The following is a 26,212-nucleotide window of genomic DNA, read 5'->3' on the forward strand; positions in this document are numbered from 1 at the left end:
CTCTGGGCCAGTGTCAGGTCCAGGCACCCTCTAGGATCCCCACCCTGCCTACTCAGCACCTACAAAGCTGTGCTCCTCTGAAATCCTGGGCCAGATTTCAAGCAATTAGGTTATAAAATTGAGATGGTCAGCCAGAGACAGTCATGTCACCAAGCTGTTCACTCCAAGAAAACCTCACACACACAGGCCAAAGAAGTGTGCTGGGACAGTGCCCGCCCCAGACACCCCGTGTGAGCAGCTAGCTCCTGCCTGGTCCTGGGAACAGTCCTTCTCATGCCAGAGGAAGCAGGAGTGGGCTAAACAGGGACAACAGCCCCAGCACCCAGTCTGCTCCCCTAAAAACTAATGAAAGCCCTCTGCTCTCTGTGTTGCAGGCTCTCCAGCAGGCCTTGGTGGCCTAACATGGCCCACTGAGGTGAACCATGACCGGCTGGCCAACACTCGCCACCAACCATCCCAAGTCACATCTCACCAGGACGTGACCCCTCCTCCTGCTGTCCCCCACTCACCCACCCCACCCAGGAACGTGCCGGCGTTGCCACGGACACCATGTAGTAGGGCCGGCCGCGGCACCCAGTGAGCGGCGATGGTTTTGTACACGACCCCCTTTTCCAATAGCTGTCTGTCCGCCCTGCACGCTGTGTCCTGGTACCTCATCTTCCCATGCTACTGGCTGCTGGACCAGCTTCTGGCCTTGTTCACGCCTGCGCCCTGCCAGAAGAACCAGCTGCTCTGCATCGTGCTCTTCATGCCCATCTACCTGGGCTTCCTGGTCACCTCGCTGCCCTTCGCGTTTCTTGGGTTCCTCTTCTGGTGCCCCCTGCAGTGTGCCCGCAGGCCCTACGTCTACTCCCGGCTGGAGGACAAGGGCCCGGCTGGCGGGGCGGCGCTACTCCGTGAATGGAAGGGTACGGGTCCTGGCAAAAGCTTCTGCTTTGCCACTGCCAACGTCTGCCTCCTCCCCGAGTCGCTGGCCAGGCACAACAACGTTTATAAAACCCAAGTACGGGCCAAAGAGATCGGGCACAGAATCCGCAATGGGGCCAGTCGGCCCCAGATAAAAATCTACATCGATTCGCCCACCAATACCTCTATCAGCGCGGCCAGCTTCAGCAGCCTGGTGTCGCCACAGGGCGATGGCATGGCCCGGACCGTCCCTGGGAGCATTAAGAGGACAGCCTCTGTGGACTACAAGGGCAACAGTGGGCGTCACCCCAGTGACGAGGCTGCCAATGGCCCGGCTTCCGGGGACGCAGTCGACTGCAGTAGCCTTGAGAACGCCTGCATTGTGCGCATCAGTGGCGATGAGGGAGGCCGGCACCCCGAAGCTGACGACCCTGCCACTGGGGGCCAGGCCAGGAATGGGGCTGGCGGGGGCCCACGGGGCCAGACGCCCAACCACAGTCGGCGGGATGGGGACTCGGGGAGCCTGGGCAGCCGCTCTGCTTCCAAGGAGTCCCTGGTGAAGGCGCGCGCCGGGCTGGACAGCGGTGGCAGCGGGGAGCCGGGTGCCACCTACGGCAAGGCCCCGCACAAGGCCTCGGTGGTGAAGAAGGTAGCCGCGCGCAAGAGGCGGCACCCGGACGAGGCCTTTGACCACGAGATCTCGGCCTTCTTCCCCGCCAACCTGGACTTCCTATGTCTGCAAGAGGTGTTTGACAAGCGGGCGGCCACCAAGTTGAAAAACCAGCTGCATGGCTACTTCGAGTACATCCTGTATGATGTCGGGGTCTATGGCTGCCAAGGCTGCTGCTGCTGCCGCCGCTGCTGCGAAGCCCACTGTTGCTTCAAGTGTTTCAACAGCGGCCTCTTCTTTGCCAGCCGTTACCCCATCATGGATGCCGCCTATCACTGTTACACCAACGGGAAGGGCGTCGACAGCCTGGCCTCGAAGGGAGCGCTGTTTCTCAAGGTAGGAGGCCTGGGCACACGCCAGCTGGTCCCAGAGCCACGTGGGAGGTGGGCTGCAGCCCGGGGGTCCTCACCCTGCGGGAGGTCGATGGGCAGACGAGTCCTTTCATGGAGCTGAACCAGAGGGCCCCCAACTCAGGGACAAGGGAAGAATGTGGGGACAACAGCCAAGGCCCCGGTATGACAGACCTGGCCGGGTGACCTTGGGCAAGTTCCTCAGATCTCTAAGCCACCATTTCCCCATCTGTAAAGTGGGGGCAATGTGGAGCCCACTCCCAGGGTGGGGAGTGAGTGGTGAGGCCTGGGGGGTTCTCTTGGTGCTGGAGGTGAACGTCGCCCGGCAATGGTGGGATGGGAGTGGTGAGGGGAGGAGGAGGCTACTGTCTGTAACAAAGCAGACTGCACAAGACGGGAGATCAGCAAAAACCAATGGTTGCAGGTCCTGGCTCCGTTACCACACCAGCCTCACTGGCGGGGATACCCTCTCCCTCCTGGCTGTCACACCAGGCTCTGCCCACCAGCCCAAGGCTTCGCTTCCATAGTCACTAATTAAAGTGAATCATAATTATTCCTGCTAATTTGGATGCAATTGGCGGAGATTTTAGACCATGGTAATTTGGTCATTATGCATTATCTTCTCCTGAGCCTGACGCACTCAGAGTGTCGACTTCTTGTTCTCTATCCAAAAGCCGCGCTTGGTGCTTCCCAGGTTTTCTGAAGCGTTGCTTGGCCAGCAGATACAGAACAGGGCTTTCTGCCCCAGACGCAGCAGCTGCTGTGGGTCTGGGTTCTGTCCATATTTCCCTCAAGACTTCTCAGTTCTCCCTCGAAGGGGGTCCCCAAGGGCAGGCAGGGGGACCCAGTGTGGCTAATGTGGAAGCGCAGGTAGGAGGCTGTCATCCCCAGGCCTCAGCTCTGCCTGGGCTCTGCCTGTCCAGGAAAGTGCTGTGTGTCAGCCAAGCACCTGTCGGGAGAGAGGCCCAGGCTGACTGTCTGCATGGCGACGGCTGGAGCCAGGGCCAGCACCAGGGCCCAGGCACCCCTCCACGTGTTCTGTGGCTCTCGTGTGGCTCAGCAGGCCCCGAGTTGGAGTCCTCGGCTCTCCATTCACAGCCTGAGATGCTGAAATTGAATGCACTCCTCTTACAGGAGAGCCAACCTTCCCATTGTGGCATAGGGTTCATCAATGTTTGGTTCCATGGATGTATTTTCATCTCAGTGGCTTTCTGGGGAAGGAGAGGACATGTTGTCAGGCTCAGGGAAAGGGGGGAGCACACCCTTTCCCTCCCACCACCCTACCTCAGGTGGTTCAGAGGCCAGGGAACCCCTCGATCCTGCCCCCAGCCCACACATCCCCTCCTCATCTCCCTCCTTGGTCTGGCACCTCAACCACCATGCCCACCAGGGCCACCAGTCCCGGAGACAGCCCCTCCACTGCGGGCTTTCCTTCTAGGCTCCTGTCGCCTGCCCATCCGTTAAATGCCGATGCTCCCTCTCCCTCCTGGGTCTAAAACTGGTCTGTAGACATGTTTAATTTGATTCACACCATTAAAATATTTCTTGTCTTGGCCAACATTTAAAAATTAAGACATTTCACATAAACCCCAGTTTGCAACTTCCCTCCCCACCGGGGCAGATCTGGCAGCACCAGGCCTGCTGATTCTGCCCAGCTCTCAGCTTAAGCAGCCCCCACCACAGGGTGACCCCACTTGACCAGGGCTCTTCATTCCCAAGTGGTCACCACGGCCAGCCCACACACCTGCCTCAGGAAAGCGACTCCACAGCCTCCATTTCCACACTTGCTGAGGGGTCTCAGGTTTGTCCAAGCCCAGATCTCTCCCCTACGCCCCCAGCTCTGTGTCTGGCTGCCCCTGGACACAGTCCCATTTACTCCTGAAGAGAACTCATCATCTGCCCTGGTCCCATCCTCTCCCAGGTTCCACCATCCTTCAGCCAAAAGGTCCCACCTTGACTCCTCTCCGTGCCCTGGGCCCATCCAATCCATGCAGACAACTAATTTCACTTCCCAGAAACCTTTGGACTATCCCTACCCATGTCTCCAGCTGCCCTATCGTGGCCAACCTTCCTCTGTATCCACCTAATTGTGTTGTGGACTGTCCTCCCGCTTCCAACGCATCCCCCTCCTGTCCCAGTCTGATTCCTGGTACCCCTCTCCACCTGCCTTCACTGGGCCCTCTGCCCTCACCTGGCTCCGCTCCAGCCCGGCTCTCCTTGTCACGGTCCCGCCCAGTTTGGCCTCACCATCCTGTGGAGCTTTCCCAACTGGCGTCCACACAAGCCATCTTCCCATCATGGGTTCCTCAGCATTTGTCCCCAGCAGTCTGGTCGCCTGTCTGTCCCATTAGACAGACCCCTTCAGAGGGGGAGGGAGCCGGTTGTGCCCAGCACACAGCTGACCCAGCCCATCTCTGTTGCCAAGAGTGAGCCTGTTTTTCCTGTGTAGAGAAATGAAACAAATGGGGTTTCAGAAGACAGGCGGGACCAGGAAGGGGTCCGGGGCTGGGAAAATGCTGCCCTGGCTGTGCGTGGAGCCTTCATTGGCGGGGCTCCCCGTCCACCCTGCCCTCCCGATGGACCCTGTGGCACTGCCGGTCCTTGAGGGAAATGCTTTCCTGCTACTGTGGGGGCCTGAGAAGGGACTGGACGCGCTTTTGCCTCGCCAATTAGAGAGCCCGACTCTGGGCCCCTCTCTATTGACAGTCTGTGCCCACCAGTATTAAGAGGCACAACCTCTCAGTGTGATTGTTTGTTTTTGCAAGAGAAACACAAGCCTCTGCAGCTCCTGAGGACTGGAGCCAGAAATCAATAAGTCCCGGCACATAATCAAGTGGATCTCAGCGCGCTCACAGGCTGACCGAGCGGGAAAGGGGTGAGGAGCTGAGTGAGGTGCCTGGTGGAAGGGCTGAGGGAGAGGCAGATGGCCTTGGCCCGTGTCTCTTCAGTGGCAGGGCTGAGTGGTGCCTCTCTGCACCTGTCCTGTCCCTGCCCAGGACTCAGCACAGGCAGATGCACTCAGTGCTGAAGGAGTGGGGGGATAACGCTCTAAGACCATCGAATGGGCAGCCGGCGAAAAGCCTCAGTCACCAGGAGCTCAGGAAGCAGTGCAGAGCGCAAAGGAGAAATTGGGAGGGGGCAGCAAACTGATTTGAACTGGCCTCAGCCATCAGAGCCTCGTGACCCCGGCCAATTATGGTATAATTTTAGTATAATCCTCACAGATGTAGAAGCACTAAGCAGGGGTGCTCACAGCAGTATTATTATTGAAGAGGGAACAGGCAGTCATTGCCCAAGGAACACAGGGGCGAGAGCGCCACCGTGTGGCCTTACATGGGGCATCATGGCTTTAAAACTGGATTGTGTTTTTGCAACAGGACAGACACATCAGTGGTATGGGATTTCTTGAGCTGTTTCAAAAGTGCAGGGAATTTTAGACCGAAGCTTGGGTCTGGAATACAGGCAAGAAGTGAACGTGAGTTTATAAAAAGCTCCAAATCCAGGCCGTATGGCCCATTATCAAGTAACCAGACATGTATCTCCCCTCCCCCCATCCCCCCAGGGCTCTGGGAAAAGATGTGTCTCCATCTGGCTGGGAAAGGGGATGAGGAGCTGCAGAAAGCTAAGGGTGTGTGATGACACCTAAGTCCATGTGGAGATTAATGCCAACCTGACCTTGACAGCAGAGATGGAAGCCTTGGAGGCTCTCAGAGTAGAGAACCGTGGCGTGGCAGTGGTAGCGGCAAGTTCAGGCCACTCTTAGCTGCAGGATGGGCAGGACTGTTCTTGGTGGGTGCCAGGTGCACCCATCCTGCTGCTACACGACCTGCAGACCTGGCCTCTATGGTCACCTTCCTGGGACAGTTTCTAGGGTCCAAGGTCTTATCATTGAAAACCCAATCAAGAATGGATGGGTGAACTTTGGGGAAGACAGCAGAAGCTCAGGCAAGAGGAAGGCCAGAGAGGAAGAGACTGAGTCAACCAGAGGCCTCTGGGCAAAGGTGCCCACAGATGGTCCTGGGGAGCATGCCTGGGAGGGACTCACCCGTTTCAGCCTTGAGCAGCTGAGCTGTGGGGAGGGCCTGGGAGAGACAGCAGGCTGGGTGGCCACCCCTCACTTCTCTCCACAGCTCCTAACAAGGGCTCTGGCTTGTATCAGGTCACCACGGGGGCCATTTTGAGTTGTGCTGTACATTGAGATGCTGTTATCATTACACCAACCTGTGGAGACAGCCTGCCACGTTCATCTGCGGTTGGGCACAGAGTCGGGGAGGTGCCACCGGCTCTACTCCTCCCCTGGGTACTCCATCTCGTGAAGGGGGTGAACAGGAGGTGTGGACTGAGGTCTGGGGAGAGTGGAGCTGCCATTTCTGTATGCATCTGCCTCAGGCACTAAACCAGGAGATTCTGGAAACAGGACATGTGCTATTCCTACCTGGGCCCAAGTCTAGCCAGAAGCCAACCGAGCTGGGCCTGTAAGGGTCTCACCTCGTAGGGGGTGGTGTTATCAGCGTCCTTTTGTGCTCAGAGCAATGATTACTTAGACTTCCCCACCGACACCTCACCTCCTACTCCACAGGTGCAGGTGGGAAGCACACCTCAGGACCAAAGAATTGTCGGGTACATCACCTGTACACACCTGCACGCCCCGGAAGGTAGGGTCTGGTGGCCCGCACTTGTCTGGGGGTGGAGGATCTTTTCCCAGGGCCTGGCTGGGGCCTGGCTGCAGCTTCGTCATCGGGTCTCTGTGGTTCTGCTCCGTAGAAGACAGTGCCATCCGGTGCGAGCAGCTGGACATGCTTCTGGAATGGCTGGCTGACTTCCGAAAATCTACCTCCTCGTCCAGCACAGCCAACCCCGAGGAGCTGGTGGCGTTTGACATCGTCTGTGGAGATTTGAACTTTGACAACTGCTCCTCCGGTGAGGCTGGGTTCCTCCCCATCCAGGTTGGCTACCAGGGGAGAGTGGGGGCTCCAGTCACAGCTAGCAACACAGGCAGCTCGAAGAACTTCCTGCTCCTTGTGAGCATGTGGGTGGGATGTTAGCCAGACTACGATTTCTCTGCCCCCTAGAAATCCTGGAATGAGAAGCACCCACACTCTGCCTAGAAAGCTCAGAAGCCTCCTTGCTGGAGACAAGATGCCCTAAAAACGAACCTGTGAAGGGAAGGCTTGGAGCCTCTGAAATTCAGATTAAGGACGAGTCAGCTAATACACTCACCAAGTCTTTATTCAGCCCTTACTTTGCACCAGGCATAATTCTAAAGGTTGGTCATGGGCCAACTGTGCCATTTAAGTCTCATAACAACCCTAAGAGTGAGCACTGTATTTATCCTTATGGTGTGGAAGAGTAAGCTGAGATCTCGAGAGGTGGAGTAACTAGTCCAAGGTCACACAGCCAGTGACGTGGTGGGACTGGGAATTGAACCCTGCAAATCATGCCTTAAACCATTAGACTCAAAGTTCATCATGGGTGAAATTTCAAACAATTGATTTAAATATCTGATCTGTGAATCTGATAAAAATGCTCATCCCAGGGACCTCCTGGGAACTGGGGCAGCTCTGAGCTTCCCCCAAGCCTGGGCTCACGGGCTCCTTCCACTCTGGCCAGAGCCTCAGCAGAACTGGAGGACGGGTGGGCGGCATGGCCCTAACCCTCAGGGTGCACAGGGTGGTGCCTTCACCTGCTGACAGCTGTTCCTTCACGGCCAGGAAGGCATCCCAAAGGTGGCGACTCAGAGGTTTGTGAGGAGAAAGGTGCCCACCATGTAACACATCCCCCCACTGCAGCCCTGTGGCCCCTCATTTGTCACATGCCTGACACCAGCTCCAAATGCTGGGTGCTCCTCAGATCTTCCTGAGTGAGGGTGGGGACCCAGCCCATACGGGAAGAGGCTGTCAGGAGGGGTTTCATCCAATCAGGCCCACTCATGACCGGTCCTTCCTCTCCGGGGTCTCAGAAAGGCCCTCTAGCTTCACGAGTTAGAGGACAAACGGGAACGCAGGGTGGGTCACCTCCCCCTCTGAGCCTGCCTCTCCCCCTCCCTGCAGACGACAAGTTGGAGCAGCAGCACTCCCTGTTTACACGCTACAAGGACCCCTGCCGCCTGGGGCCTGGCGAGGAGAAGCCATGGGCAATTGGTGAGCTGGCGCTGGGGGCAGGCAATGTGGGTAGAGGGGAACTGGGGCAGGCGAGGAGCACTGCCAGGTTCTGAGCCCACCATGCTAAGACCTGACACTGCACCAAGCCTGGGATCCCCACGTGCTTCCTAGAGGGACCTCCTCCAGGACTTGCTCCCAAGACCCCGGTGCTGGGGGATTTGGGACACCCGGGCTGGCAGATGCCTCCTGGAGGCTGGCTGGGTCCTACCTGCAGTGACTGCTCTCACCCCTTGTCCCCAGGTACCATGCTGGACCAGGATGGCATCAACGATGAGGATGTGAGCTCCCCTGACAATCTACAAAAGTAAGCTCCCCGCTGTGGTGGGGCCAGGCGCGCCGGGTTCTGGGCTGAGCACCCAGCCCTGACTCAGCTGTGGGGAGATGGCTATAATCAGGGCAGAGGAGAGAAGGAAGCCCAGGAGAGCCTCAGACAGAGCTGGGTGGATGGAGGCCCTGGAGGCATTCTTGCCGGAGGGGTCGGCCTACGGAGAAGCCCCAAAGTAGGCCTGGGGTCCTGAGGCGGTGTTTCCTACACCTGCAGTCCTGGCTCACTCTACAAGAGCCAGTCCAATCCCAAACCGTCTGCCTTGGCAGCCTGACTTGGGGCCCGGCCAAGCACAGGAAAAGGGACCAGAATTTTCCAGGGCAAGGCTCTCGGCTGCCCAAGAGCCTTGGGGATGACACCTGCTCCAGGGAGCCCAGCAACTGCTCGCCACCCATTAGGCAAATAAAAACACAAGCAAAGCTAACATACTAGTAAGCCAGTTATTTTCAAAGTAGAGACAGCTCCATTGCAACCAAACTTCATTCTTGAACCCAATGACACTTCCATAAAGGACATGTTCGAGAAGCCAGCAGCAGAACCAATTTATAATTCACAGCCCGAGACTGCACAGAGTCACGGCAATGGCTCCTTGCAGCTAATTTGAGCCAATTAATTAGATTACAGACTAAATTTGAAACATCATCCTATGCCGAGAAAATTATCTTTTTATGAGCTGATGATTAAAAAATGAGTATAAGTAACTCGCAGATCACTGATGCTGGAATTAATTATCAAAGGCAAAGGACAGTAATAGATTATATTTCTGAGAGATACCAATGTTCTGCATTCATTAGTATTATTTATCTCAATGCTGATAACGACCTTATAGAAACCCATGTTTGCTGGCTGTGCCTGTCCAGGTGCCCCTTTTACCCGTCCAGGGTCTCTCAGTGGCTGCCACTCTGCCCCTGACATCGGCCTGCACCTGCCTCTTCGACAGTCTCCCATGAAGGCTCCTCCCGACAGGTGCTCAGACTCTGCAGGAAACCTGGCAGGACAGATGGCAGACAGGGAGTCAGGAGACCCGGATTCAGGGTGTTAACACCCCACCCGAGCATCCTGGTCTCCCTGTAGAACCTTGGCTAGCTCTTAAGCACCCATGTCATTTTCCTTCCTCTGAGGAACAGGATGATAGTCACATCCCGTTATTACTTTCTTGGCACTCCTGGTCCCCTGGTCCTGGGGCCCACAGCAATCATTCTTGTATCAGAGGAAATGGAAGCTCTGAGGTTTGGCACAGCTGCTCAGGGACAGACTGACACTAGAGTCCAGTCCTGGGATGGGCCTGGGTGCTTCCCTAGCTCCCCACCACCCCCTGAACCTGAAACAAGTCATGGGGTTCTGGGGTCTTCCCGAGAAGGGTCCCTGAGGTTCACTGTAAAGACCAAGTTCCCCCAAACGGGACCCTCCTGGCTCAGAGCAGAACCCTGTTATGCAGAGGGGACAGGCAGTTCTGTCCCCGACTCAGGTACAGTCTCTGGGCTGCACACGGTCCAAGCTGTAGCCACAGCCAAACTCCCGGTTCAGAAAGAGGAAGCGAGTGCTGGCCAGCCCGAGGAAGACATGGGGCATTCCAGGATAGTTTCCGTCAGGAACGTGCAGCCTCAGACTCAGTTTCCCTCCATCCTTTTTGGTGCCCACAAGGAAGAAAGCTGTTAAACACAGGGGTGTGGTCTGACCTGCTTCTCTCGGGATGAGAACCTGGCTCCACACTCAGGACTTGGGGCCTGGGGCGGGGGCAGGGGCTCAGCTTGCCTCCTGTTTGCATGAGCAGGGTCTTGGAGAGTGAGGAGGGACGCCGGGAGTACCTCGCCTTCCCCACCAGCAAGAGCTCGGGGGCGGGCCAGAAGGGACGCAAGGATGTGCTGAAGGGCAACGGCAGGCGCATCGACTACATGCTGTATGCAGAGGAGGGGCTGTGCCCGGACTGGAAGGCTGTGAGTCTGGGGTCGGGCAGCCAGGCCATGCCCATAGAGAGGGGACCCTGAGCCCTGTACCCAACAGCACTGAGCTCGCCTCTGAAAGTGAGACCTGCCAGTCCAAGAGACCTTTGGGGCCCTCGGGATCCTCCCACCCCTCTGCCCTTCGGAAGACCCACCAGCCCCAGCCCAGAACCCACCCTTGCCTCTGCATGGTGTCCTTTGCGTCTAATCAGGATGCTTCTCTTCCCCCAACCCCAGGAGGTGGAAGAATTCAGTTTCATCACCCAGCTGTCCGGCCTGACCGACCACCTCCCGGTGGCCATGCGGTTGATGGTGTCTACGGGGGATGAGGAGGCATAGACCAGCCAAGTCATCACAGCAGCCTGGCCTCTGCTAGTCCTTTGAGCCAAAGCCCCTTTCTGGCCATGTCCCCTCCAGCAGCAGTGCCTTGGAGAGGGCAGGGGCTGGGGGAGCCGAGGTCATCCCTGGGTGAGCTGCAACCAGCGCTGCCCTGCACCTCTGGGCACCAGCTGCGAACAGGAGTCAGGTCAGCTCGAGGAGCCCTAGCTACCCAACCAGTGCCATTCTTTCAAAACGTGATTTTCTACAAATCTACAGCACAACCTAGTTTGTAACCCGTGGGTTAGTAAGAGAACCGGGTTTCTGTACTCTTTGTATCTTTTCTCAAGCTTCGTCCAGGGTTCATTATTTCTGTCTGCTGCCATGTTGTCTCGCATGCCTGCACCCTCGCATGCACGCTGCCCGCATGCCATGTGCCACACCTTAGTCACTCAGACCCCTTGCTCAGGCCTCACCCAAGGCCAAACTCCAAACACAATCAGAACCAGCCAAAGAAGCATTCCTGGGCACAGGGCCGCCAGCGCGCTGCCTGCTGCTGGGTCGGCTCCTGAGCAGGGACCGTGAGGGCTGTGTCCAGTCACCACAAGCCTGGGCTCTTCCCCGGGTCTTGCATTCAAGGGCGATTACATTTCAAAAAGAAAAACAGGAAGAGTCAAGACCAGGAACAACCCTTCACGTTAGAGGGTCTGCAAACTGCAAGGGAGAACGCTGCTCTTCCTGAGACAGGCGCCCCTCCTGGCCCGGGACCCACTCTAAGTGGAAACCGGAGGCTGAGGAGAGAGCACCACTTCTACAGGGAGAGGGGAGCTCCCGGATACAGCGGAAAGGGCGCTGCTGGTTTTGAAAACGATAAATGTACAGCTTCTCTTCTGCCAAAACCAACACCTCCTCTTTCTGCCTGATCCCGTCTCTCCTCCAGACACCCTTCCGGTTTGGGACCAATCCTTCCCTGGGGACTGTCCTCATCCATATGCTGGAGCTCAGGAACTGTCCGCCTGCCTCTGGGTAGAGGGCTGCAGCTCTGTCCCCCAGACCCACCCTCAAAAGTGACCCTGGGGCCCTGGTGCAGAGGACGGCCTGTCCCCTACCCACCAGTGTGCAGGCTGCGGGTGGCAAGGTCAGGGGCCACTGCTTGCACAGGGCAAGGAGTGGTACTGGTTGGCATCCAGGCACATAGATGCCCACTCTGCCACTAGGTACCCAGGACCAGCCCCAGGCACCCAGGCACTGGGCGTGGCAAAGCCTATAGGTGAGGCCTGCAGCTCATCACCCCATGGCAGCACTGCCTCCGCCCACCTGCCTTTACACACACCTGGGGACGCTCCCTACAGTCACACAGAGAAGGCTGTGTCCATTTCCAGGTGTGAGGCTCCCCCGGCTCAGGGGACTGTTCTTGCCACCCCCCCTTGTCTCCCCTTCTCACAGCACCCTGACCTGTGCCCACCTAGCTTGAAGCCAGCTTTGCCCAGCAAGGCTGGGGAGCATACTAGGACCCTCTGGTGTCGGTGCGCTGACACTGTGCCTTGTCACCCACTGAGCTGCAAGAGGGACCAAGAGGGGTCCAAGCAGCCAGCCAGAGGTCAGTCAGGTCCTGTGCTGGGAGAGGACAAGCTATATACCCACCTGGCCAGGGCAGTGGCAGAGCTGAGGGCTTCAATACTTCCCAGCCCTGCCCCTGGGGTCCAGAGCCACGAGGGGCTACTCACCGCTGAGGACACAGTCCCACCTGAGCTCTGCTGTGCCCCTCCTCCAAGGGCCTGGCTTTCAGAGTCTTAGCCAGGCTTTGTGGGGTCAGAGGGCCCCTCACTCCCAGGAGCATCCAGGAATCTACTCACACAGGCAGGGTCCTACTAGGCAGGCACAATGCCTAGGTGGTGGGGCCTGAGCCAAGGACCCCAGGCTGCAGCTTGGCAGTGTACCCGGGAGCGCAGGGGAGACAGGCGAAGGCTCCTGAAGCAGAGAAACCTCATGGCGCCCAGCCCTCAGAGGGGCTGCCTCCCTCCCAGGGCAGCTGGATGGGGGCCACTGTGCAGGGGCACATGCTTCTCTCTCTTCTCACAGGGCGGCCTTAGGCAAGTCATACCTCCCTGTGCCTCAGTCACTTCCTGTCCTAACAAGGTCGCCTCTACAGCCGGCCCTGGTGTACAACCTCCCAGCTCCCCTAGCAACTCCCTCAAGTGGCCACAGTACCGAGGCCGCCATCACCCAACCACATGTTTCTTGAAACCTGTGGACTCCAGGGGCCGTGCACAAGCCAGACTTTTCCATTTTAATTTTTAAAAAGGAAAGAAAAGAAACATTGCCAGGATCTCATATTCTGTGTGTTTGGCCTGGGGGGAGGGGGGCAGACAGAGGGGTTACCCAAATCCCCAATCAAGGTCCCACACCTGCCCGGGGCCCAGCCTCCTCCAGAGAAGCCAGGAGGCAGGGTCAGCTTGGGAAGGAAATGGTCATTTTCATTTGTCCAAACCACCTTAAGTTTTAAGTATGAATATTAATCTTGATGCTTTTTAACTATTGTATTAACTTGCTGAGATTTAGAAATACTGTTTTAAAAAAGAAAAGAAAAAAGACTTTTTTAATTTCTGTATTTTTTTCTGTATTGTATCCTCATGGGACATTAGGGGTTTTATATGGTAAGCACACCTAAGGTTTTGGTAAAAACATTATCAAATATATATCCAGACGATTCTTCCCTAGAAGAAAAACAATCTTTCACCTGATAAAATATTTTGAAAAGAGAGGTGTTTTTCTCCTTTACTGGTGCTGAAAGGAAGGATGGATCACAAGGAGAAAATAAAACTGTGAGGCTCAAGGCTGGTGTTCTCCACTTATTTGAGCAACAAGCTGGGGCCGGACCCAGGCTGGGGCAGGTGGGAAACAGCAAAAGGGCATTTTGAGGGTCAGGGGGAGAAGCAGTGTACTCATCTGCCCCAGACTTCTGCAAGAGGGGGGCACACGGAAAGGGTTGTACCTCCTGGCTCCCTCTCCTGGTGGCTGGTTTCCTGGATCTGCGTCTCAGGAACTGCTTTGGAACAGCCTCCTCCCTGTCTTCTGAACAGCAGCCTGGTGTCCGTTGGCAGGTTTTGGTCCCCTGCTGGTGCTGCACACATAAGCCAGATGCTTAGGAATGCAGCTTGGTGACATTACCCATCGAGTGAAAGGGCCAGAAGCCGGTCCTCAGCCCGGCCATGAGTCAGCATCTCGGCCCCCAGAAGCTCCTCCTAGCCAGAGCCAGGCAGACGTCCCGGTGCACTGGCCAGGCTGGCGACCACCACGGGCAGCCCAGCCGCCTCAGCACATGAGGCCCAGAAAAGTGGTTCTGAAGCCTTAGAGCTTTCTGAGCACATCAGAACCACTGCAGAGTGGGCTCTCTGCCCCCTCCTCGGCTTCACATTCAGCCAGCAGCCCATGCTGCCTGCGCGAGGAGCCAGCAGTGTGAAAATGAAAAAGGGAAGAGGTCTCCATACCCAGAAACTAAGCTGGGGCCTGAAAGGAGAGGCACCTTCAACTTCCTTCCCAGAAAGCCACACCATTCAGAGCCCGGAGCCTCTGGGGCCACTTTATTTCTTAAGTGAGGGTCAGTGCTCATCACCCAGGGTATCTGAGAGTGTGAAATCCATGGTGACATCTCCAGTGAGGGGTTGGAACTCCACAGTGTAGCTGACTGTCTGCGGGCCTCCCAGAGGTGCTCTGGGGTCCAGCATGGTGCTGAAGAAGTACACGGCCTGCTTGCAGTGCGGGTTCCAGCAACAGTATCCCTGCAGCAGGAGAAGCAGAAGGCGGTGAGGGTGGCCAGCAGCTAAGCCCTCTTCTGGCCAGCTCCCCTGCTTAAAGCTCGAGGTGGGAAGCTACCTGGCTGACCATGCCCCAGGAATACCCAGAGCACCGTGGTGGTGTGGGCCCCCCACCCGCACCACTCTCAGGGTCAGCCACTCTGGGCCCATGTGCACAGCAGTACCTTGTCCTCTGCAGGCTTCAGCAGGCCAGTGCTGATGGTGCTGTCCGGGGTCAGGTGGTACTCCATCCACAGGACAGCCCCGTGGCTCCTCCCAGGCCTGGGGGAGGGGGATATTTGGTCAAACAGAAACAGCAACACAAGAGATGGATGAGCATGGCCATGGCTCCCCTCTGCTTTCCAGAAACCTCTGCTCTTCCCCACTTCCACCTGCCCAGTCAGGAGGCTCTTGACACTCTGCCTGACTAAAAGCCACTCAGTAAAATGCTGAACAAGAAGAGCCACAACCCAAAGCCCCCCTCACTCCTCACAGCCCGGCCACGTATTCAGGTAAGCCTGGGGCAGGGCAGGGCAGCCACAGGACCAGCCTCCTTAGCCTGCGGTCACAGAAAGGCTTGGTCCAGAGGCTCAGAGCACAGCCCTGGCACCGCATGCTGGAAGAACCCTCCCTGATACCCTGGATGGCAGGCCCGATGGTCTCTGCCTGCCTCCCCTCGTCAGAGGAGCCCCAAAGGGCCCTGGGCTCAGGGCTCCACCCAGGGGCACTTCCTCTGGGAGCAGCAGCTCCTCCCATGAAGGGAGCTGGAGCTGGGTGGGCCTGACCCTGCCTCACAATGAGTGCCCTCACCAATTCCTAACCTGCTTTAGTTCCCAGGAGAAAAATGGTCCAATGGGTAACCATAGCAACCAAATTCACATTTCTCTGCAGCTGTGATCCAACATGCTGTTAGCTCAAAGGGATCCTGAGATGCGGAGGGAAAAGCAAAGACCACTTTGGCACTGCCTCCTACCCAGAGGCTGTGGGGACCCTCTATACACTCAGGGCCACTTTAGACCAAGAAGGGCAAGGCTGAGACAAGGAAGGCCAAGTGGTTAGCCACACGGGCAGTAACTGCTAGACAGAAAGCAGGCACTCCCCACCTCCTTATTTCCTTCCAACACTCCCACCCAGGAGCCAACACTCACCTCCTCAGCTCGATGGAGCCCTCAGCACGGACAGACTGCGGGGGGACTGGCTGCCGAAAATCAAAGGTCAGGATCTGCTGCGGCTCGGAGAGGCTGCGGCACGGGTACTCCCACAGCGGATGGGGCTCAGCCTCCTTGCTCTCCCTAAAGTCCAAGGCATGCTGAGAAGGGAAGGAGATTCGAGGCTCTGCAGAGACTGGGCCAGGCTGCCCACGGGGTAAGGGGCTCATGTCCCCACCTCCAGGGTCCATGCCAGTGGCCCCTTGCCTCCATGGACCAGTCCCTCAGGGTAAATCCACAGTCTCATGGGCAGTCGGTCCTCACAGACCACTGGCTTCTCTGTTCCCTGTGCCATTCATGAGCTGTCTCCCCAGCAAGTCACTTCACCTCCCTCAGCCTCATTTTCTCCTTTTTTAAAATGGGATGACACTGCTTATCTCACAAGCTACTTTGAGGACCAAATGTCTACACTGACGACACCTGGTGCTTGGACACTCGCCTGTTAGGTGGCCCTTACTAAGCACTACAGCTGACAGATCACCCCCACGTGAGGATCCCGTCTAGACAACACAGAGACAAGCAACCATGGTGCCCGAGGAGCACTGACCTCCTGCAGAGACAGGGCTGGGCAAGAGAGCTGCCTGGAGTGGGGACCTCGGAGTAGCCTCCTAAGGTCACACAGGAGTTGGCTGCAAGGAGAGTGGACAAAACTGAGGAGAGAGCAGGCCTAGCAGCAGGGGTCAGTGACTCTGAAGGGGTGACTCTGCAGAGGGAGGGGACAGGGAGCCTCACAGGTTTTCCCACAGGGGGTAGACAGGGCCAGACTCAGGATCTACAGGTTTATTTGAGCTCCAAGTGGGGAATGGTTGAGTGGGGGAGGCAGGAGGCTACATTGTCACAGACGAGAGGAAGTGGCCCAGACCAGAGCAGCAGCAGGGAAAGAAAATTGGTTTTGGGGCTCACTGATGACCTGATGGTTACAGAACCTGATGACCAAGTGCAAGTGAAGGCGAGGACTTGCGTGGGAAGACGCCCAGGCCCTGAGCCCAGTGTCTGGCACCCGGGTATGAAGTGGTGGCAGGCCGAGGATGGGAGCCCTGGGAGAAGCCAGGCTGGGGATGGGGAAAGAGCATGTGAATTTGGAAGCATCAAGGTCAGGGTGCCTGAGGACATCTCAGTGGAGAGTCCACTGCTCTTAGCTATTTGGTCTGAGCTCAGGACAAATGCAAACATTAGCCTGCAACAGAGAGGGGGCAGGGACTGGTAAGGACGGGGCCTGAGGGAGACCTAGAACACATGACAGCTTAGGCGATGGAAAGGATGGGAGAGGCCAAGAAGGAGCCTAAGAAGTGGTCAGAGGAGGCTAGAGTGTGCGGGGACACAGCACAAAGGAGATTTCTAGAAGCATGGAACAGTCAGTGGTTAACTGTGGAGGGGCAGGTAAGATGCAAACGGAAAATATCTGGTAGATTTATTTACTTCAAAAAATATATTTATGTGAACAATCCACAATCATTGTAGAAAAATGTGAACAGAGCCCTGGCCGGGTGGCTGTTAGAGCATTGTCCCCTACACCAAAAGGTTTTGGTTCAATTCCCAGTCAGGGCACATACCTAGGTTGTGGGTTCAATCCCTGAGCAGGGCGTGTATGGGAGGCAACCGATTCTGATTCAGGGGTTACAGCACGGGGCCAAGAATGGCTTAGTACTAGACCCTGAGACACAATGGCTCTCAGACTAATGCTCATGACGAACCAAGCAGAATAGATACACCTGCCCCAACAGAAGAGCTCTCTGCACGCTGCTCACACTGCCCAACCCATGTCTCTCCACAGAAGCCAGCCGTCCCTGTCAGAGGCCTGTGGTGATGTGGAGGGGGTGGGAGGAACACTGTGGGTGGGAGCTGCAGCCCCATCTACCTTAATCATGTCATCCATGATGTGCACATCAAAGCCTTCACAGTCGCCACAGGGACTCCGGATCCGCCACAGGTCCTACGAGGAAGGCACAATCCTCACTGACACCCACCTGCCAGGGAACTCTGACGTCTGCACCCACCGGGGCCTCAGGGAAGTGTGGCAACAAGATAAGGAGGGTCAGTAAGGTCAAGTTGGGGTGGCCTCAGCCCCAAACCTTAGGCACATCGTGCTGTTTTCACATGCCTGAAAGAGACACCCAAGGTTGGGGGCCTAGAAGAGACCCCCCAAAATTGAGGACAGTTCTATGACATGACCCCAAGTCCTCTCCCACAAGGAGACAACTGGCCAGAGGTACTGGGCTGGGGTTTCTTGCTCTCTGTCCATCCTGAGCACCATTTTCTTCAGGAAGCAATCTATAAGGCTCTGTACCAATAAACAGAGCGTGAGAACAACAGGAGGGAGGGGACCAGAAGCCTCAGACCAGTCAACTTTGTGTCCTGTCTCCTGGATTTTTGCTTGGAGACGAGCATCGCTCTCCACATTCCTTCTTTGGCCATGAATATCAGAATTCATGTGGAAATCTCATCGGTAAACAAATAACACAGAAGAAATACCCAGAAAGTAAGGGATGGGGTCACTCGGCTACCAATGGACAAAGCCATTCTTATCAAAGAAGTATCAAATGAGGTTCACTCGACATTTCGGGGTAAAAGCATTTTAAAATCCTTTTAATAAAAATGCCTTTCCCAAAATGACTTTGTGACTGTGGCTCTGCTTTGATGAGAAAATTAAAATGAAGCTTTTCAATTTTTCCTCGCATAAAGGTGACTCTCCCGTCTCAAAGGGCTTTTAACAAGTGCAGCGTTGACTCTTAATGAGAGCAGAGCAAGCTGCACAGCACGTCTTCTGAAACTCTTAATTTATATATTTTAATTATTCTGATAAGCCATACTGTACAATGACAACACATAGCCAATTCCATTTCATATGTCAAATTACTGCATTTTAAAAAAGACAGGCATCTTCTATTCAGCCCAGCAGGTGCTGAAACGGAAAAGCAGAGGCCAAATCACACAGACCTGAGGACCACCATCTACACCCAAGTCTTTGTAAGAAAGCAAGCTACCCCTGTCCCGTCTGCAAAAAACCTCTGGGTGGCCTACCCTGAATTCCACGACCACAGCGTGCAGCGAAGCAGCCTGGGGCATCACCACAGCGCCAGGCCCCAAGTGCTGGTCCAGGGCAGTCCGCACATACCAGAAGTACAGATTGTGCCATGGCAACAGGCTGGTGGTAAAGAACGGCTCACCCAGCAGGAGAGAGACCTGGAGATCAGAGCGAGAAGCAGAACCAAGACATCAGAAGGACTCTTCTGAAAAGAAACACAGGTCACAAGTGTCACGGGTACATGGAAGTAACAGGCCATTCATTTGCTCATTCACTCAGTTAACAAAGAGGTATGCCAGGTCTGCACCTGCCCATGAAGATACAGAGATAAAAACAGAAACAAGCCCACCCTCATGAGTGCTGAATGGAAGAGGGAGCAGGTGAGGCTGGGACTGTCCTCGCGGAGGGCGACAGGCTTTGACAGATGCGTGGAAGGGGCACGTGGAGCACCTCAGAGGTAAGAGCATCAGGAAGGGCCTCCAGGATGGCCCTGTACATCTCCATCAAAGCTTATCTTGACAATTTATTTTCAGTGTTCATCATTCTCTCTCACGAGGCTCTGAGCACCAGAAAATGCTGAAATGGGGACATTGGCAGCACAGTAACCCCAGCACTGAGCAAAGTGCCTGGCCCACAGCAGATGGTCAGTACACACGTGCTGAGTGAATGAAGCAGACATGAAACACATGAGTAGGAGTCCGAAAAGCAAGGGAGAGGAGACTCCAGACAGTGGACGGACAGAGGCACATTCGGTGGGAGAGAAGGCCCTCTCGGGAGCTCACCAGATGAGCACACAGGGCAGGTTGATAAAGGGTGAGGCCAGAGAGGTGGAGAGGAGCCAGGTCACCCAAAGGCAAGTGATGACAGGTTCAGGGGACTGGACTGTGCCGAGGAGGCAAGAGGGGGCCACTAACCCTTTAATCAGAGAAGGGGCGTGTTTTAGAAAGAGCCTCTGACATCCAGGAAGCCTATGAGGACACCACCTGCAGATGGAGCGGGGACAGGAGGGGACCTGGGTGAGTACTATAAGGAGTGGGGAGTGTGCAAAAGGGAGACCAAGGCATGGCAGATGCTGAAGAGACAGGGCACCAGTCCAAGATGAGGTCGGGGTTTCTGGCTGAGGTGACGGAGATGCAGGAAGACACTGAAGATAGGAAAGTGTTGGTCCTGAGTGCTCCCCACCCCCCAGCATCGGGAACAAGGCAAGAATGCCCCGCTCACCACTTCTATTCACCACCCAGGGACCTGGAATCTAGCTAGTGCACCATGTCAATGGCTTACAGAGTTTAAATGCCTTTTTAATCCTCATCAATGAGGGGGGGAAAAGAGCAACTTGTATATGAATGTTCATAGCAGCATAGTAGCCAAAAAAGTAGAAACAACCCAAATGTCCATCAACTGATAAACAGAAAAACAAAATGTGGTATTCCCCATTCCATACAATGGACTATTACCCAGCAGTAAAAAGAAATGAAGTACTGGTTTATGCTACAACGTGTATGAATCTTGAAATAAGCCCATCATAAAGGGACCACGTATCGCCTGACTCCATTTACATGAAATGTCCAGAAATGACCACTGATACAGACAAAAAGTACATTAGTGGTTGCCTAGGGCTGGGAGGATTGGTGGCAAATGGGGAGTGACTGCTAATGGGCAAGGGGTCTCCTTTTGGGGGATAAAAACGTTCTAAAGTTGATTGGGGTGAATGTTGCACAACCTTATCACTTAAGTGTGTGTTTTAAATGGGTCATAGATTGTTATTTTTTAAAAAGGCATAGGAGGAAATGGAAAAAAGATGTGAGTAGATATTTCACTAAATAAGACATAGAAGAGCAAATGAGCACATGAAAATGTGTTCAACATCATCAGGCATTAGGCAAACACATATCAAAATCATGAGACATCACTGCACAGCCATTAAGTGACCATAATAAAAACAATAGACAACAAGTGTTGATAAAGATACAGAGAAACTGGGACCCTCATACATGACTGGAGATGTAAAATGGTACAGCCACTTTGGACAAGTTTGGCAGTTTCTTAAAAAGTTAAAACAAAAATACCTCATGACCCACCAATTCCAAGCCTAGGCAGCTACCTAAGAGACTGAACATGTATCCTCACAAAGACTTAGGTACCAGTGTTCACAGCAGCGCTGAAACAGCCAAACCCTGGAAACAATACAAATACCCCCCAACAAGTGAATGGATACACAAACTGTGGCAGAGTCATACAACGGGGTACCAATCAGAATTAAAAAGGAACAAAATACTGCCCTGGCCAGTATGGCTTCGTCGTTAGAGCCTCAGCCCGCACACCAAAGGTATGTACCTGGGTTGCAGGTTCCATCCCCAGTCCTGGTCAGGGCAAATGCAGGAGGCAAACCAATTGATGTATATCTCTCACATCGATGCCTTTCTTTCTCTTTCTCTCTTCTCTCTCTCTCTCTTCCCCTCCTTTTCTCCCTTCCACTCTCTCTAAAAATCAAAGCAAAAAAATATCCTCAGGTAAGGATTAACAACAAAAAAGAGAACAAAATACTGACACATTCTACAATATGGATGAACCTCAAAGACATACCCAGTGAAAGAAGCCCAACAGAGAAGACCACATATTGTATTATTCCACTTATATGAAATGCCCAGAAAAGACAAGTTTATAGACAAAAAACAGATCAGTGGTTGCCTGGGGCTGGGGGCTGGGTGAAGAAAATGTTGTAAAACTAGATTGTGTGATAGTTGTACAACTCTATAAATTTACTTTAAAAAAATCATTAAATTGTACTCTTTAAATGGGTTGATTTGATGGTATGTCAATTATATCTCAAAAAATCTGTTTAAAAAGTTGGCAAGAAAGATGACAGGTTCCAGCTTTAAGGGCCTGTGGGACATGTGAGGAAAGACACCCAGTTGACACGTGGAGACACATTTGTCCCTCACAGATTCCCATGTGGAAAAGGATGTTATCACTGGAGAGGAGTCACAGAGATGATAGATAAGGAGGGAGCACCAAGAACTTCCCAGGGAAGGATCAAGTGAAGGAAGAGGCCCACAAAGAACTGGGAGGAAGGAACTGGAAAAATAAGAAGAAAACCTAGAAAAGGCAGTCTCTTAAAACCCTAAGAAGAAGTGTGTTAAGGAGAGAGGGCCCTGGGTTGTGAGGTTCGAGAGGCCTGGTGAGAGGAAGCATGCAGGAGACTGTGTTTAGTTACTAAGAGGTTACTAAGAGGTGGGAGGTGCGCGCTGGGGACAAAGGCCGACTGACTGCGGCGGGAGGTGAACAGGAAGGCGAAGCGCACAGGAGAGCTGTGAAGGGAACAGGGAGGAGGACACCGTGTGCTGCTGTTATTCCCAGCAGAGCCGGCTGCCCTCACTTCAGGGAGCAGAGATTAGCCAGAGTTCAGAGCAGTGCAAGTATCTGCTCAGCGGGCATCTCTGCCTCCCTCCTCTCACCCTCCACAGTGGCCACTTCCTAGCTGGTGAGTTCCACAAGGGACCCTCCATGAGGCTGGAGAAGAGAGGGGACAGCTCGGGCCATCGAGTGCTGTGCCCCTACTGTGAACTCTCGTTACTCACTTTTTTACCCTCCAAGTCTGCAGATGTTAATAATTCAGGCCGTTTCTCTATTACATTAATTTTATCTTCCAAGTGGTTAGCCTTGAAGATCTTAAAGATAAAACAACAAAAGTATTATTTTTGTCCAGAAAAAAACATCTCAACATTGCTTTTTCTGTCTGCAGCTTTCTGGCCAATTAGTTCCAGAGCACCACTTTTGTGTGCTTTGTGGAAATTCTCCCCTCCAGGGCATCCTACACACCAGGGATGAGATCACTAACAAAATGCAACAGAAAAAGAAATTTCTCTCTCAGGCACATCACCAGGACTTAGCAATAGGCCTGCAGTTCTGGTGGAGGTGGGTTCTCCTTCAGAGAGGAAAGCAAAACCAATCACTGGCCAGGAGGAGAAAACCATCACGGAACCAACCAGACAGGCCAACCCGTGAGCAATGACTTCCCTGGGCACTGGCGTCCCAGAAACAAATCATAGGAAGAATTTAATTTTTTAATTTCAAGTGAGGAGAAAAGCTTACACTTCTTTAGCCAGAAAACAAAACCAAGTCTATGCATCTGTTTCTAATCGATGACAGCCCCAGAAGACTTCCCGGCCAGACTGGAGCAAGCAGACTGCTGCTGCTTCTCCCGTGCCCCTGGGACCCACACTGCTTCAAAGCACAAGTGCCAGACTTGGGAAGGCAGCACCGCAGGTCCCCTCATTATTTCAGTAACAACAATTATCACTTACCTTTTTCATCAGTCTATGAGAAGCTGCTGAACTCTCTATTGTAAGTACCTAGAGAGAATAATATGCTATTAGTGTAGGAGAGTCACTTAACAGAGAACAAAATTAAAGATTAAAATGGGGCGAAATCATTCCCAGGCTGAAGACACCACCTAACCACCTCCACCTGTGCTCATTACCCGCTGGACAGCACCCATGCTCCGCACTGACCCTAGAGCAAGGTGGCAGCTGTCAGCGGAGCTGCAGGTATAGGTCAATGTTGTAGCCTGATGCCTGCCGGCACACGGAGGCAATAAACCCATAACTCTGAACCAAGCATGCTATACAGATGGTAGCTGCACCTGCAAAGGGCTCTAGTTACAGAACTGTGTACCCAGACCACACGGCACCCTAACTCAATAGCTGCGTTCAGGAAGCTAAGTGAACAGCACACGTCCAGTACCTGCTCTGCCCCAAGGTAATGCGCCAGCATGGAGAGCAGACTGCCATCGCTGACACACAGGCAAATACTGTCTGGCTTCAGCACCTGCCAGAAAAGAGCAACTTCAGCACAAGTTTTCTTACAGTATGTCAAGAAACTCTTGTTGGTAAACTGACAGATCCCACTGACCAGCTCGATCTTTTTGTGTTTCTACACCATGTGGCAGCCCGTCCCCATCCTCCAACACCTCCACCTTACTCACCTCTCCCAACCCAGACCCTGAGATCAGGAGGCTGTCCTAGAAGGCCCACCTGAAGGCCTGCCCCATTTTCCACTGGTCACCTCCCAGTCCACGATGACAGGCCTCTGTCACAGCACAGACAGCTGTGAGCCTGCTGAGTGACTCCCCAAAGACAGGGATTCCTTTATAGGGCACAGATCTAAGAGAAACTTAGGATGGTTAGGTTCCTCGCTATACCAAAATGCATGCATGAACACACATACTTCTGCATACTACTCCAAGGAGTCAAGAGACACCCCTGCAAATCCCGTGTGTGGTCCCCAGGTAAGAGGCCCTGCTATAGGCAGCAGGGAGCAAAGGCTTTCAGGGAGGAAAGTTACATGGCCAGATTTACATTTTAGAAAACTTCAGAAAGGAGGCAGCAGATGAAAGGAAGAATGGGTGGCTGGGTCCACTGGGATCACCCACAGGAATTGCTGGTGGGTGACCACAAAGGCAAAGTTCCAGGGGGACAAAGGCAGGGGCCAATGGGAAGCTGTCAGCTGGAGGCTCTCGTGGGTGAGCAGAGAACAAGCCCCCAGGAAGTCCCAGAACAGGCTCAGGCTCACCTGAGCACCCACCCGGAAGGAGCTGGCTGAAGTCACTCTACAGACCAGGGAGCACAGAAAGCAAAAGCAACAAATGAGCTGGGACCCACGGGACAATCTCCTTCTTGCCCACAAGCACCCAAGAGGCTAGACACATACCGTCCTCAGGGCCTGGGCATATTGATCAGTTCTGTGCTGATCATTGATTTCTCCAAACCGAGGCCGGTTCCAGAGCAGGTGAGCCTGGCAGTCGCACACGGGCCGTGCTGGGTGGATTCTCCCATTCTTTTTGGGGCTGGGCCAGCAAATGAACAGACACAGAGTGATGAGTGTGACCTGCTAGACACCAGCGAGCATGAAAACATGGCACAGGGACCTGGCCCAGAAAAATTAAGATGGGCCTCAGAGGACACACCCACAGTCCTTTCCTAGATTGGTGCTAGGCTCTGGCTCTCAAGGAGGCATTAGAGGTTGGAGGGCCCTCTAACTCAAGATTCTCATATATGTCTGTTCCAGGTAGGGGCCCCACAATGGGCACAACCTCTTCTGAGTACATGCAACAGGTGCTGACACATCCAATCACAGACTTTTGCTCTTATCTTATTCTATTCAGATATAAATGTGCCCACTCATGCCTCTATAATTCCCAATTATAGACACATAATGTCTATAAAAGGGGAATTTACATAAATGCGTAGTGTCACAGGCCCAGTGCCCACCCCTCGAGGCTCGGGGTATACCTGGTCCTCTGAAGGCTGTACCACACACAGTAGTCATCGTGGTGGGCTACCAGGCAGAGGGCTGAGCCCTGGACCACAGGCTCCTCTTGTGGCAGGAAGTACACACACTGCATCCAGTGGTCCCGCCACTGAAATAGGAAACGAAGAATCAGCAGTCACTAGCTGCAAACAAGAGCAACGCTTCTAATCCAGAAGTCAAAACCCAAGCCACAAATCAGTTTTCAGGGAGACCACAGTGTGGACAACAGATAGCTACTGTGGCCAAAGAGATAAAGAAGAAAATTCTCAAGTCAGAAAGGCTAATGGCTGGAAAGCTTGCTGGAACACTACTGGCTTTAGGGAGATAAAATGTGGTTTAGGGCAGCCGTCTTCAAGAAGGGCTCAGGGGAGGAGACTCCTGACCCTCTTTTGTGGGAGTGGGGGCCTGGAGGAGGAAGGCAGAGAGGAAGGGAAACAGAAAAAAAGCAAATATGGCAAATGTTAACAATTGTAAATTTAAGTAAAGGCCACATTAGTGCTCATGTTCACTTATTCTGTGAATTTAAAATTTTTCAAAATAAAAAGTTGGGGAAATAGTACAGGAAGGTTTTATTTTATTCTTTTGAATTAAATAGTTTTTAAAAATGTGGAAAACTCTAAATTGTGAAACAATTTACAATGATTGAGAGTCAACCTTTTAAAAAGCTTTGTTGATCCTTTTGATACTATAAACCCCACATCCAGGATTCTATTCTAAAAAAACAAACAACAACAACAAAACAAAGAAAAGAGAAGAGAAGACTCAAAACCTCTTAGAATCTCTATAGGAACAGCCTGAATGAAAACTTTCTAAGAGACTGGACCAGTTTAATAAATTTTTTTAAATGGAAAAAAAAGAAAGAAAGAAAAGAAGAAAAAATAAAAGAACTGCCCTGGCCTGTGTGGCTCAGTTGGTTGAATGTCATCCTGTGTACCTAAAGGTTGCCCGTTCGATTCCTGGTCAGGGCACATGCTGGGGTTGCAGGCTCAATCCCCAGTCGGAGGCGTGCAGGAGGCAGGCAATTGATGTTCGGCTCTTACACTGAAGTTTCTCTCTCTCTTCCTCTCCCTTTCTCTCTCTCTAAAAACCAATAAACTATTCTTTAAAAATAAAAAAGTAAGAAAAGGCCCTAGCCGGTGTGGCTCAGTGGATAGAGCGTCGGCCTTCGGACTGAAGGGTCCCAGGTTCAATTCCGCTCAA

At 53.7% G+C, this 26,212-nt stretch overlaps 2 protein-coding genes across 8 annotated transcripts in view; one reads left to right on the plus strand and one right to left on the minus strand.

Moving 5' to 3' along the window:
• Positions 1-586: 586 nt before the first annotated feature.
• On the plus strand, positions 587-13,503 carry SMPD3 (sphingomyelin phosphodiesterase 3). The gene is made up of 7 exons (XM_008139947.3): positions 587-1,912; positions 6,506-6,581; positions 6,691-6,846; positions 7,977-8,066; positions 8,328-8,391; positions 10,187-10,349; positions 10,593-13,503. Exons 1-7 carry the CDS (start codon positions 587-589, stop codon positions 10,692-10,694), a joined length of 1,977 nt encoding a protein of 658 aa, XP_008138169.1. The 3' UTR covers positions 10,695-13,503.
• Positions 13,504-14,229: 726 nt separating this feature from the next.
• The window catches only part of PRMT7 (protein arginine methyltransferase 7), a 40,176-nt gene continuing 28,193 nt past the window's right edge, over positions 14,230-26,212 (minus strand). For 5 of the 7 annotated variants that reach the window (XM_054710175.1, XM_054710173.1, XM_008140136.3 and 2 more), the window contains exons 9-18: positions 24,994-25,121; positions 24,413-24,548; positions 23,447-23,530; positions 23,008-23,055; positions 22,282-22,371; positions 18,700-18,861; positions 17,537-17,611; positions 15,619-15,779; positions 14,656-14,752; positions 14,230-14,455 (exon numbers count right to left, since the gene is read on the minus strand). In XM_054710175.1, coding sequence (XP_054566150.1) covers positions 14,276-14,455; positions 14,656-14,752; positions 15,619-15,779; positions 17,537-17,611; positions 18,700-18,861; positions 22,282-22,371; positions 23,008-23,055; positions 23,447-23,530; positions 24,413-24,548; positions 24,994-25,121 — 1,161 coding nt within the window. In that variant the 3' untranslated portion in view covers positions 14,230-14,275. The remainder of the gene's footprint in view (positions 14,456-14,655; positions 14,753-15,618; positions 15,780-17,536; positions 17,612-18,699; positions 18,862-22,281; positions 22,372-23,007; positions 23,056-23,446; positions 23,531-24,412; positions 24,549-24,993; positions 25,122-26,212) is intronic. The other 2 variants (XM_054710176.1, XM_054710177.1) reach the window with 2 other exon arrangements.

This window comes from Eptesicus fuscus, chromosome 21 (genome assembly GCF_027574615.1).
Source record: "Eptesicus fuscus isolate TK198812 chromosome 21, DD_ASM_mEF_20220401, whole genome shotgun sequence".
In the NCBI taxonomy this organism is placed as follows: domain Eukaryota; kingdom Metazoa; phylum Chordata; class Mammalia; order Chiroptera; family Vespertilionidae; genus Eptesicus; species Eptesicus fuscus.